Below are 12907 nucleotides of genomic sequence, written 5' to 3'. Positions count from 1 at the left end.
TGAATATGTCAATGTCTACACTATATTTCTGATCAATTTGATGTTATTTTAATGGACAGAAAATGTGCTTTTCCTTCAAAAACAAGGACGGGTGACACTATGTAAATACAATTTAAAAGTGACTAAGATACCGTAGAATAGTGCGGAGTGCAGTTTATACATATGAGATGAGTAATGCTAGATACAGAAACATTATTAAAGTGGCTAGTGATCCATTTCTAGAAGTGGCCAGTGATTACTAATCTATGTCTATAGGCAGCTGCCTCTGATGTGCTGGAGATGGCTGATTAGCAGTTAGATGGCCTTGAGATAGAAGCTGTTTTTCAGTCTCTCGGTCCCAGCTTTAATGTACCTGTAATGGCCTCGCCTTCTGAATGATAGCGGGGTGAACAGGCAGTGGCTCGGGTGGTTGATGTCCTTTATGAACTTTTTGACCTTCCTATGGCATCGGGGGCTGTAGGTGCCCAGGAGGGCGAGAAGTTTGCCCCCGCTAATGCGTTGGGCAGACCGCCGCTCCCTCTTGACAGCTTTGCGGTTGTGGGTGTTGCAGTTGCCGTACCAGGCGGTGACACATTGGGCATTGCATGCAAAGGCCGATAGGCTTAGGTGTCCACTGTATGATAGTAACATTTAAATAAATATATATATACGTAACATCTATATAGGAAAATAAGCTTCGGCCTAACCCCAGAGAGAGATATGCAGGTGGCATGCTATGACACTGACATGCATTTCTTTATGTCAGATGGCTACTGCCTCTGCTACACGGACATTAACACACAGAAGGAAGGCAAATGTATAGGCCTTCAATCTGAATATTTTGTATAAAGATGAGCATTATATTGGTAGATTAATGGAGTAACTCTGGTAGGCCTGAAACTGTCTCCCTCACCTCAAGTTCAACTGTCGGAGTCAGCTGGAGCGCCGGGGCGCACTGCCTTCATATCACAGGCCTGCAGTAGCTAAGGCTTAATAATAGCCACACCATACCAAACCTTCCCCAAACGTTTCTAAACTTTATTAGGGTAATATCAAAAGTAAGTCGAGCCATTGTTTGTAGGGAAAATACGAGCAGAATGGTGAATGTAAACCCGGGAAAAAAATACACTACCCTCCCCTGTCACCCCCAAAACCCACACAACCCTCTCCAAAGCAATAGAAAATGTTTGACAACCCTCCCCTATTTTGGACCACCCCTCCCCCAGTAATATTCAATCTGTCCTAACAGAGTTAAGAAGTTTCCATTTTCATTTGATGATGAGATTACAGAGGACATCCATGGAAAATATAATAATGTGTCATGTCAACTGGCTAAATATGATAATTTCTAAACTGATATATTCAAAGATTTGTGAATGTAATTAGTTAATTAACTGTTCCCTCTGCATTGTTTAATCAGTATGTGCGATTGACAGGAGTGATGATGAGAGGGGCTGAGTTTTGACCATCATCATTATCAGAGGGGCCGAAGTATGGATAGAGTTTCTCTGTAAAGGTGCAGCCAGTGTAAGAGTAGATATGAGACTTGGCCTCCACATCATAAAAGGAGACCAGACCCTCCTCATAGTCCACAAAGACCCCCACCTTCTGGGGCTTCTTTCTCAGGGAGAGGAGGACAGGGGGGGAGGAACAATTAAGGTACACATTCTCATCCCTTCGGGACACAGTCCAGAGTCCATCCCCAGGTCTCAGTGTGATAATCCCCTTCCTGTCAGTGGACTCTCTGGCAACTCCTAAATTCCATCTTGTCTTCCCCTTAACCGTCACCTCATAGTAAAATCTTCCTGAGGAGAAGCCATCCTTTCCAAGGACAAACGGATGATAATCAAACTTTTTTGGATTGTCTAGAAGATTCTGTGGTGTGTTTCCATGTCTTACTTGTTTCCCATCCTCAGACAGGATGAGCCAGGGGTTTGCTGTATCAGGGTCCAGAGTCACATCCACTGCATACTGCTGAATCCTCTTCAGTTTGACTTCAGGCAGCTTCTCCATCTCTTTTTTCAGTGTCTCCTCCAGGTGAGACACAGCTCTCCTCACAGTCCCCACACACAGATCACTGTGAACACTGATCTCAGACCAGACCTTGGTGGGTGGACGTTTGTACACTAGGGTTATGAACCTCTGGAGAAGTTGGAAGGGGTCCTCAGTGTGTGAGAGCTGCTTCAGATCAGTGCTTCTCCTCTTTAGCTCAGTGATTTCCTGCTCCAGCTCTTTAATGAACCCTTCAGCCTGCCTCTGTACTACTTTCTGCTTCTCCTTAATTACCTGAACAAGCTCAACCTGGCTTTTCTTAATGGAGCGCACCAGAGCAGTGAAGACCTGCACGCTCTTTGTTATCTCTCTCTCTGCATCTCTCTTGCTGAGATCTACTGAGAGTCTGATCTTTTTAACCTTCTTCAGTCGATCCTGGATAATCAGCTGCACTTCTGCCTCAGTTTTCCCCAGCTGAGCCTTCCTCTCTCCACACTCTTCCTCTATAGGGACAGTGTCATGAGTCTTGTGGTCTGCCTCAGTGCAGAACTGACACACATATGTCTGGTCAGTCCTACAGAAAAGCTCCAGGAGTCTGTCATGCTTCTTACACATCCTGTCTTCTAGGTTCTCCACAGGGTCGATCAGTTTGTGTCTCTTTAAGGGTGGGGCTATCTGATGAGGATCCAGGTGAGTCTCACAGTAGGAAGCCAGACACACCAGGCAGGACTTCAGGGCCTTGCGCTTCGTCCCAGTGCAAACGTCACAGGCAACTTTTCCAGGTTTGGGAGGGGGCCCATCTCTACCTTTGTCTCTCATCTTTTTAAAATTCTCTACAACCTCTCTGAAAGTTGTGTTGACACGAAGCTTAGGTTGTCTGTAGAATTTCTCCTGACACAGTGGACATTGACACAGGTCCTTTCTATCCCAGTACTTTGTGATACAGGCCATGCAGAAGTTGTGTCCACATGAAGTGGTGACTGGCTCAGTGAACACATCCAGACAGATAGAACACAGGAACTGCTCTTCAGACAGGAGACTGCTGGATGAAGCCATATCTAAACAGAGAAGGTGGGACTAAATTATTCCCTGTAATTATTCAGTTCTCGATAATTTCAGAGTCATTGTCAACACGGAATTTAGAGACACCAAACAATGTTGATTCAAGATGTTTAACCGTACAACATAAATGATTCTAAGTACAAAATAAAGGTAAACATAGGTACTGTAGTCAAACACAGGATAAAAGAAAACCGGAGAATACAGGAATTCATTCAAATACAAGAATTCACACAGTAGCATTTATCTTCACCTGCCCTTGTAAATATCTACTCACCTTTATCTTTGTGTTTGCGACAGAGGGTGGGGTGCTTTCTCAGATTTATTGGTTCTATATACTGTAGTATTAAAAAACGACTGTCTTAGCAGAATTTCCAGAAGAGTTTGAGACCGTTAGCTTGTGTGCGCACATATATAGTATGTCTATACACTTCAGTTTCATTTAAGTAAAGTGACGTTGACATGCTGCTCCCCACCCAGTGCAGCGCTGTGCTCTGGAACAGTTAACTCTTCACGTCTGATCTCTCTTCATGCTTGATACATTCTTGATAGAAAAGAAGGAATTACTGCAGATGTAATGAATGTTTTCTAAAGGCATCAACTACAATAGAATTCACAGGGGATGAACAAATACTGTCAGTCGAGGTAGATTTGATCATTAATAACCTTTTACTGCAGTGGGCTAAATCAGGGTCACAGAGTGTTTCCTGTTAGTCTTTAACAAATCTACTTTGAAACGAAAGTCTACACCTCACACACATGGTTATGGGCTTAACAAAAATAATACACTTATACCATGTCAGATATAGAGTTGAAATGTAATACATTTTGAGTTTACATAACAATATTACACTTTATTTACATCACAGAAGACTGAAATACAACAAAACTGTTTGGCACAGCAACACCGGATTTTGGCTTGTTGAAACATATGAATAACATTCCACCCATGAGGTCACGAGGTCATTTGACTTCAGGAAAGGGCTACATAAGGAGCAGGAAATATTATTTTCAGATTATTCCTTTAAACATACTCACTTTCAATTCTACCAAGTCAAGTCAGACAATGGGTGGAGAACTAAAGCTGAATGTATTTTCTGTTTGTAGGAAACTGCCTGTGTGTAACGGCAGCCTTCCTCCTCTTCGTCTGAAGAGGAGGTGTAGCAGGGATCGGACCAAGACGCAGCGTAGTTAGTGTTCAACATATTTAATACAGACGATAAACGTGAACACTTAACAAATACAAAATAACAAAATGTGGCAAACCAATACAGTCCTAGCTGGTGCAGAGAAAACACAGAGACAGGAAACAACCACCCACAAAAACCCAACACAAAACAAGCCACCTATATATGATTCCCAATCAGAGACAACACAAAACATCTGCCTCTGATTGAGAACCATATTAGGCCAAACTAAGAAACGGACAAACTAGACACACAACATAGAATGCCCACCCAGCTCACGTCCTGACCAACACTAAAACAAGCAAAACACACAAGAACTATGGTCAGAACGTGACACTGTGTTTGCTGAAATCCTGCATCTGCTGCTTGTGGTGCCTGAAGAAGTGTCTAACGTACCTGAATGGTTTTACAGAATACCACTTTAATCTATTTCTATATGGTAAATAGTGTTTTTATGCACATATTACACTGAACTCGCCTTGTTAGCATTTACGATACTTGACCCCTATTGATTCAACACCAACACACATTCATGCTCTTTCTTCTTCCTATCCATCCCTCTTTAGGAGTTTGTAGAGAACAGTAAGAATATGGAGGGATGGGATCAGCCCGAGGCAGATGGAGACGGTCGTGAGATGAAGCCCACGGAGAGTTAACCAAACTTTTCCAACAGAGAATACCTTCACTTACCATCATAATCTAGAGTCATACACACAAAATGATGATGATGATGAAGACAATAGTAAAGATTAACACTCCATTTGTTTATTGTTGTAGACTCATGCAGGAGGGACTTTTGCTTGACCAAACCAGAAGACGGAAACCAAAAGACATTCCAAGCGTTTTCTTTAATCCATGTGTAACAGGTTTACCATGATATCACTCCAGTCACAGAGACTACAATATTTTTGAAAACCTGTTTATAAATTTATGGCACACTTTACATGAAAGCTTTGTTTTTTCAAAAGCACAATGCCTTTTTGAAACACCTTTTATATATAACAAAAGTATTTCAGTCAAAAATACTGTTAGTGTAGTTTGGTTCTAGTTTACAGGTTGTAAAGCATGTTTTGTTTAGCCTCTTGTGGGTGACAGTATTGTCAGAGATTATTCAAATGGGTTCCATGTCACCACTGTTATTAAGCACTATTTCCATACACTACAAGTGTTTGATCATCAAATGTATTTTTAGATTGTGGTAATGACGATCATGGTTGCTACTTGTGTTGTGTTGCTCCTTTTAGTACAATTTTGACAAATACAACTGACCTACATACCAGATGATCAACAGGCACTTCTCTGTCTGATAAAACTCCATTGTGCAAGGTGTTCTCCCACGCCTGCTAACAGGATCATGTTACTACGGTGGATCAAGTATGAAATATCCATTTACTCTAATAAGAACGTTTTATATTACTCTAATGTATGAAATGCAGGTCCTACAAGTACTGAGGTTGTCATGTCAGAGGCAATGAATGATCATAACTGACAATCCCTAAATTGTGGCAACATTGAGTCATTACTGCTTACTAAGTTTTTAATACTCTATCCATAGAAAACGGGATTCCCTATGACTGTATCTCTATTTCCTTCATGAGTTTTTGTTACATAACAGAATAGTTATAATGAAAAAACGAAAACAATCAATGTCCTCTTGTCTGTGTGAGATCTGTTGGGCAAGAGATGATCAGTTCAATCTTGAACATGGGTTTGTGTCTGTATGTCACTAAGATATCCACTAAGAGGGAGAAACAATACATTAATATACCCAAATGTTAAAACAATAATGTATATTTACCCAACAATAAAAGTGTATTGAATTAAATTAAATGCTTGTGATTGTGATGTGTTGAATTGGAAATTGCCCTGTATCAGACCAGGGTTCAAAGTGTACTTTTTCTTCTGTCTAGTACGTTAGCTGCACTTGATTGAGCTTCCCTGGTGCATTATAACCAATAGAATAGTCCCAAAAGTACAACCCCACCAATCTGGCACCATAGAAATATAATTTTTAAATGTCAATGTCTGGCACTCCATATACAGGTTCAATCAAATGCTCAAAGTATCTGAAAGAAAACAAGTACTATTGGAATCCAGGTCTGTCCTGTATCAGTTTGACTATTTCCTAACTTAATTTTCCTCTACCCTGTGGTGGATATCAGGGTTAAATCCCCGCTGACCCTGACCCCCATCCTGTCCACTACCACCTGGGTACCGTGGCCATCCTTACCTAGATCCACAACCAGCTCAAAGGAAAAGTACCTCCTTTATCACATTCACCTACATCCACAACCATCTCAAAGGCTAAGGATGTGCCATATCATTAGCTTCCCTTTGAGAGAGAATAACGGTTGAGAGAAAAACATACTATCACTTTCTGTCAAAGGTCAGCATTAGACCTAAATGATATTAATAATTAAAGCAAAATAACTTGGATTACTTTTTCATTTCATTTGAGTTGAATGAAGTGACTATTGGTTTAGCAACTGCATGACAACGTGAATGTTCTAGAATCCCAAATCGCATTATGCATTTCCAGAATGTGCTGCTCGGTTTCTTTAACCATAATAAAGACAAAGAAAAACAATTTTACCTCATGAATCTAATTGTGCTACTGGCTAAATTTCATATTCATAAATGTAAATTCACTAATAAAAAACACTCTTCTGTGTTTTCTATATGGAATTCGAGCAGTCCATTAAGACCATTCAACATTCTTCTGATAAGAAAGCTGTTAAAACAATCAATACGTGTGTTTCTTTTAAGGTCTTTGTATAATCTGTCATTTGTTGTACCCCCTAGCATATGTTATCATTGTCTATTTGTGTACTTCTTGTACAAAAACAGAGAATTCTACATTATATAAAAAAAATATGCATTTCCTCCTTTCTAGTGTAGCTTTGATGACAGTTGTGTTTGTGATGCTAACGTTATCTCACAAATGTCAGGATGTTTGAGATGGAAAAACATAAGCCGTTTATAATGAACAAGTCTCGTTCTTTCAACATTACATTGGCGACGATGTCTTGTATGAATATAAACAAGTCTGAGGCACGCCATGCTTATGGTTAATTCTGCTGTCTGTAAAGAAATGGGCAGGTTGTAGGTTGACTCTGATGCTACGATTAGATAGAGCACACTCATTTCACCTTTTTTCCCATTCACCCTTCCCTTGTTACAATTCTCCCTAGGCATTACCATCCCGTGTTAGAGGCCAAGTAGGCATGACTGGGCATGATTGAAATCATACTCAATCCTCAAATTTCCAGGGAGCGTCATACATTTCACAGAATCTCGCAAATCTCTGTTTTGAAAGATACTGACTTTATGACAAATTATCCTATGTACCCTTGGTAGTCAATTTTGGAATACTAATAAATGCCACATAGGCAGGCCGCTTTCAACCAGAGAAGTAGATTTTTTGGTTCAGCTCCCCTTTGAGGGATAGTTTTCCTTCTGTCAAAGAAGGTCAGCATTATGGGTTGATGAAAAGCTATGATCCTTTATTGATATCACTTATTGAATCCACTTCAATCACTGTGGATGAAGGGGAGGAGACATGTTAAAGAAGGATTTGTAAGCCTTGAGACAGTTGAGACATGGATTGTGTACATTTTGCCATTCAGAGGGTGAATGGGAAAATCCTTCAGTGCCTTTGAACAGGGTATGGTAGTAGCTGCCAGGTGCAGAAAGGTTTTCATTTTAATTTCATTATAATATTTCAGAGGAGGCGTGGCAACAATCCTCACACTCAATTCGTGCAAATACGTACAAAAAGTATTTCAGCAGATTTTGTGCATTTTCCTGTGTTTATGTGCGGCTTAATTCGTGTGACAATTTATTTGTGCCGCTTCATTCGTAGGAAAATACACACAGTTTTGTGCTACGTCAATCATAGGGAAATACATTGTTTTGGGGAAAACATTGGAACAATTATTTTATTGTTAAGTGATCTAGTGGTGGGAAGCGTTCTGAAAGTGATATGCCCCTCTGAGTCTGTCTAATTTACGTAAGTTAACTTACCAGTGTGGACCCAAAACAAACACATTCTACAGATGTACAAGCAACCTGTTATTACAACCATGGTGTTATTTTGTTACTGAAGCTTATAGCTGATAACCTGACAACGTTCCACATCATATGGGAAAGACAAATAATGTAAGTGTGTCATGCAGCAAAACGCAACTATCCTTTTTTTAGGATGCAAACCAGTAATATTAATTGCTGATGATCCATCGAATGAAATGGATGTAGGATTTTTTAACGACCTTGAATCGAGGCCTTTCCCAGTCATGAAGGATGAAGCTAGGCCCCTCTTGGTTCTCATTGGTGAAGACTGAACTCAAGTTAGTTTTTATATGTCAGACTCTCCTAAACCACTTTGCCCAACATGTTATACCCCAGAGGTTGTAAATAAACCCTTTTTAAGGGGATATAACTTGTATCATTGTTATAGGGCTGTGCAGCCCATAGCCGAATGTCTTCAGACTGAGCATTTCTCATCTTTTATTTACGGAGAGCATTTTCCATTTTATAACAGGTAGTGTCCATTTATTGACAGTAGTGTGTTGATTAATTATTGCTTTATTCAGTAGAAAAACAGATTATGTATAAAAATGCCAAATATAACCAAAAGCTAAATCAAGCAGAGATGTACGACTATTTAGCCATCTTAATCATTACTGAAACATACAAACTACAAACATTTAACCAGTTAAAGATAATGAATGCATGACAACTAGAAACAAAGATTTTATAAAAAACTATTCATACAATAGTGATGAGTTGGCTATAACATGACTACACACAAAGTGAGTGTATGCATATGTGTGTTAGTGTTTGTGTGCTGGTGTGTGTGTATTATGGTGTGTATTATAATTTCCCATCATAAAAAATATATATATCCCCATTCCCCAATCAAATACCTTCATCGATACCCCCCCCCTTAAAAAATCCATATTTTTTCTCCATTCTGGCAACCCTCATAAAATTCGACATAGCCTTGTATAAAATGCATTTTGAAAGAAATGGTGTAATGTAAAAGAAAAAGTGGAGCCTTGTATTAAATGCATTATGAAGAAAATTGTATAATGTAGGCGCCACGAAATATGAATATGCATTGTGAAGAAAATCCTTTAGGCCTAGTACTGCCTACATGAAAAAAAGGGCCTTTCTGACTATCAGTATCCCAAAGTATTAAGTGAAAACAAGCATAGAAAACAGTATTGGCATTAATAATTTTAAAAAATACGTAAGGCTACAATTATATTATCATTATTTTGGTGACAACTTGGTTGATTAGGTATATTGGGTTGTTAACACGTTTAGTTTTTTTATATAAATAATTGTGGGCCATAAAAAAGCCAGTGTAGAACACCATTGCCCATCATGCATTGCTTTAATAACTTTCAAAAGACTGTTGAGAAAGTTTTCCCCCCCAAAAATGTATTTTCCTATGAATGAAGTCACACAAAAATATGTCTTGTCCTACAAACGAAGTCGCACAACTTTGGGGGTCTTTTCACATGAATTAAGCCACAACAAAAACTCACAAAAACGCATGAAATCTGCTAAAATACTTTTTGTACATATTTGCACAAATTGAGTGTGAGATTGTGTTGCTTCTGTCGGACCTGACAATTAATCTTGATGGTTGTACTGTCGTCTCAAATAAAACTGTGAAGGAACCTGAGCTCTCTTTTGACGAACATATCAAGACTATTTCAAAGACAGCTTTTTTCCATCTACGTAACATTACAAAAATCTGAAAGTGTCTGTCCAAAAATTACGCAGAAAAGTTAATCCATGCTTTTGTCACTTCTAAATTAGACTACAGCAATGCTCTATTTAAATCATCTTCAGTTAGTGCTAAACACAGCTGCTAGAATCTTGACTAGAACCACTTTTTTTTTTATCATACTACTCCAGTACAAACCAATCTACACTGGCTTCCTGTTAAGGCTAGGGGTGATTTCAAGGTTTTACTGCAAACCTACAAAATATTACATGGGCTTGCTCCTACCTATCACTCCGATTTGATCCTGCTGTACATACCTACACGTACGCTACGGTCACAAGACGCAGGCCTCCTTACTGTCCCTAGAATCTCTAAGCAAACAGCTGGAGGCAGGGCTTTCTCTTATAGAGCTCCATTTTTATGGAATGGTCTGCCTATCCATGTGAGAGACGCAAGTCTTTAATGAAGACTCATATCTTCAGTAGGTCCTATGATTGAGTATATTCTGGCCCAGGGGTGTGAAGGTGAACGGCCAGGCACTGGAGCGACGAACTGCCCTTGCTGTCTCTGCCTGGCCGGTAACCCCTCTCTCCACTTGGATTCTCTGCCTCTAACCCTCCACATCATAAAAGGAGACCAGACCCTCCTCATAGTCCACAAACACCCCCACCTTCTGGGGCTTCTTTCTCAGAGAGAGGATGATAGAGTGGGAGGTACAGGCATGGTACACATTTCCATCCCTTAGTATCACAGTCCAGAGTCCATGTTCAGGGCTCAATATGATAATCCCCTTCCTGTCTATGGACTCTCTGGCCACTCCTAAAGTCCATCTTGTCTTCCCCTTAACAATCACCTCATAATAAAATCTTCCTGAGGAGAAGCCATCCTTTCCAAGGACAAATCAATGACCGTCAAACCTTTTTGAATTGTCAGGAAGATTCTGTGTTATGTCTCCAGTTCTTACTTGTTTCCCATCTTCAGACAGGATGAGTTCAGGATGTGTTGTATCAGGGTCCAGAGTCACATCCACAGCATACTGCTGAATCATCTTCAGTTTGACTTCAGGCAGCTTCCCCAACTCTTTATTCAGTATATCCTCCAGGTGACACACTGCTTTCCTAACAGTCCCCACACACAGACCACTGTGAACACTGATCTCAGACCAGTCCTTGGTGGGTTGAGGTGTGCACACTATGGATGGGAAGCTCTGGAGAAGTTGGAGGTGGTCCTCAGTGTGTGAGAGCTGCTTCAGATCAGTCCTTCTCCTATTTAGCTCAGTGATTTCCTGCTCCAGCTCTTTAATGAACCCTTCAGCCTGCCTCTCTACTGCTTTCTGCTTCTCCTCAATCACCTCAATCAGCTCAGTCTGGCTTTTCTCAATGGAGCGCACCAGAGCAGTGAAGACCTGTAAGCTGTCTGCTATCTCCCTCTCTGCATCTATCTTGCTGAGATCTACTGAGAGTTTGATGTCTTTAACCTTCTTCAGTTGTTCTTGGATAATCTGCTGCACTTCTGCCTCAGTTTTGCCCAGCTGAGCCTTCCTCTCTCCACACTCTCCCTCTATAGGGACAGTGTCATGAGTCTTGTGGTCTGCCTCAGTGCAGAACTGACACACACAAGTCTGGTCAGTCCTACAGAACAGCTCCAGGAGTCTGTCATGCTTCTTACACATCCTGTCTTCCAGGTTCTCCACAGGGTCGATCAGTTTGTGTCTCTTTAAGGGTGGGGCTATCTGATGAGGCTCCAGGTGAGTCTCACAGTAAGAAGCCAGACACACCAGGCAGGACTTCAGGGCCTTGCGCTTCATCCCAGTGCAGACGTCACAGGCAACTTTTCCAGTGAACACATCTAGACATGTAGACCACAGGAACTGCTCTTCAGACAGGAGACTGCTGGAGGAAGCCATATCTAGACAGAGAAGGTGGAACTATAAATTATTTCCTCGAATGAGTCAGCTCTCGATAGTTTCAGTGCCACTGTCAACGCGGCATTTAGAGACGCTAACCAATGTTAATTCAAGTTGTTTAACCATACAACATATGGTATAAATTAGTCAATGTACAAAATAAAGTTCAACATAGGTACTGTAGTCGAAAACAGGGGAAAAGAAAACCGGTGAATAAAGGAATTCATTAGAATACAAGAACTCAGACTGTGGAATGCATCTTCACCGGCCCTTGTAAATCTGTACTCACCTGTATCTATGTGTGTAAAAGAGTGTGGGCGCTTTCTCCGATTTATCGGTACTGTAGTATAAAAAAACAGACTGAGTAGATGGATGTCTTAACAGATTTTCCAGAAGAGATTGAGACCATTTGCTTGTGTGGTCAATGTACAGTATGTTTATACACTTCAGTGTCACTTCTGTAAAGTGACGTTGACATGCTGCTCCCCACCCAGTGCTGCTCTGTGCTCTGGAACAGAATTAACCCTTCACATGTCTGATCTCTCTTCATGCTTGATACATTCTTGATACAAAAGTGTGAATGAGAAATGTTAAACAAGGATATACTGCAGATGTATTGAAGGTTTCCTAAAACCATCAACTACAATAGAATTCACAGGGGATGAACACATACTGTCAGTGTCACGCCCTGGCCTTAGTTATCTTTGTTTTCTGTAATATTTTGGTTAGGTCAGGGTGTGACAGGGGGGATGTTTGTGTATAGTTGTCTCGTCTGGGGTGGTTGTATGGTATAGGGGGTTTTGGTAGAGTGTATGGGTTTGTGTTGAGTGTAGGTGTCTAGGAGGGGTCTATGGTTGCCTGAATGGTTCTCAATCAGAGACAGCTGTCATTCATTGTCTCTGATTGGGAGCCATATTTAAGGCAGCCATAGGCAGTAGGCTTTTGTGGGTAATTGTCTCTGTGTAGTGTTTAGTGTCAGCACTATTTTGTTTGTAGAGCTTCTCTGTTGTTTTTGTTCGTTTGTCGTCTTCATAATAAAAAGAAGAT

At 40.6% G+C, this 12907-nt stretch overlaps 1 protein-coding gene and 1 pseudogene across 2 annotated transcripts; both read right to left on the bottom strand.

The window, feature by feature from the left end:
• Window positions 1-1254: 1254 nt before the first annotated feature.
• LOC120051980 (E3 ubiquitin-protein ligase TRIM21-like) lies at window positions 1255-3027 on the bottom strand. 2 transcript variants are annotated; one of them, XM_038998858.1, is made up of 2 exons: window positions 2326-3027; window positions 1255-2274 (listed from the first exon to the last, which is right to left on the bottom strand). In XM_038998858.1, the coding sequence occupies exons 1-2, from the start codon at window positions 3025-3027 to the stop codon at window positions 1396-1398; spliced, it is 1581 nt and encodes a 526-aa protein (XP_038854786.1). In that variant the 3' UTR covers window positions 1255-1395. The 2 variants fall into 2 exon arrangements, with proteins under 2 accessions (XP_038854786.1, XP_038854785.1); XM_038998857.1 differs by having other exon boundaries at window positions 1255-3027.
• A 7507-nt stretch (window positions 3028-10534) lies between these two features.
• On the bottom strand, window positions 10535-11860 carry LOC120052213 (annotated as a pseudogene).
• Between the last annotated feature and the right edge of the window lie 1047 nt (window positions 11861-12907).

Source organism: Salvelinus namaycush, chromosome 8 (genome assembly GCF_016432855.1).
Source record: "Salvelinus namaycush isolate Seneca chromosome 8, SaNama_1.0, whole genome shotgun sequence".
Taxonomy (NCBI): domain Eukaryota; kingdom Metazoa; phylum Chordata; class Actinopteri; order Salmoniformes; family Salmonidae; genus Salvelinus; species Salvelinus namaycush.
The sequence above is the reverse complement of the archived record's forward strand: the minus strand, read 5'-3'. Positions and strand labels throughout refer to the sequence as shown.

Bases quoted from the DNA above. Each gene is read 5' to 3' on its own strand.
- LOC120051980 (XM_038998857.1), bottom strand. From the start codon at position 3,027: ATGGCTTCATCCAGCAGTCTCCTGTCTGAAGAGCAGTTCCTGTGTTCT.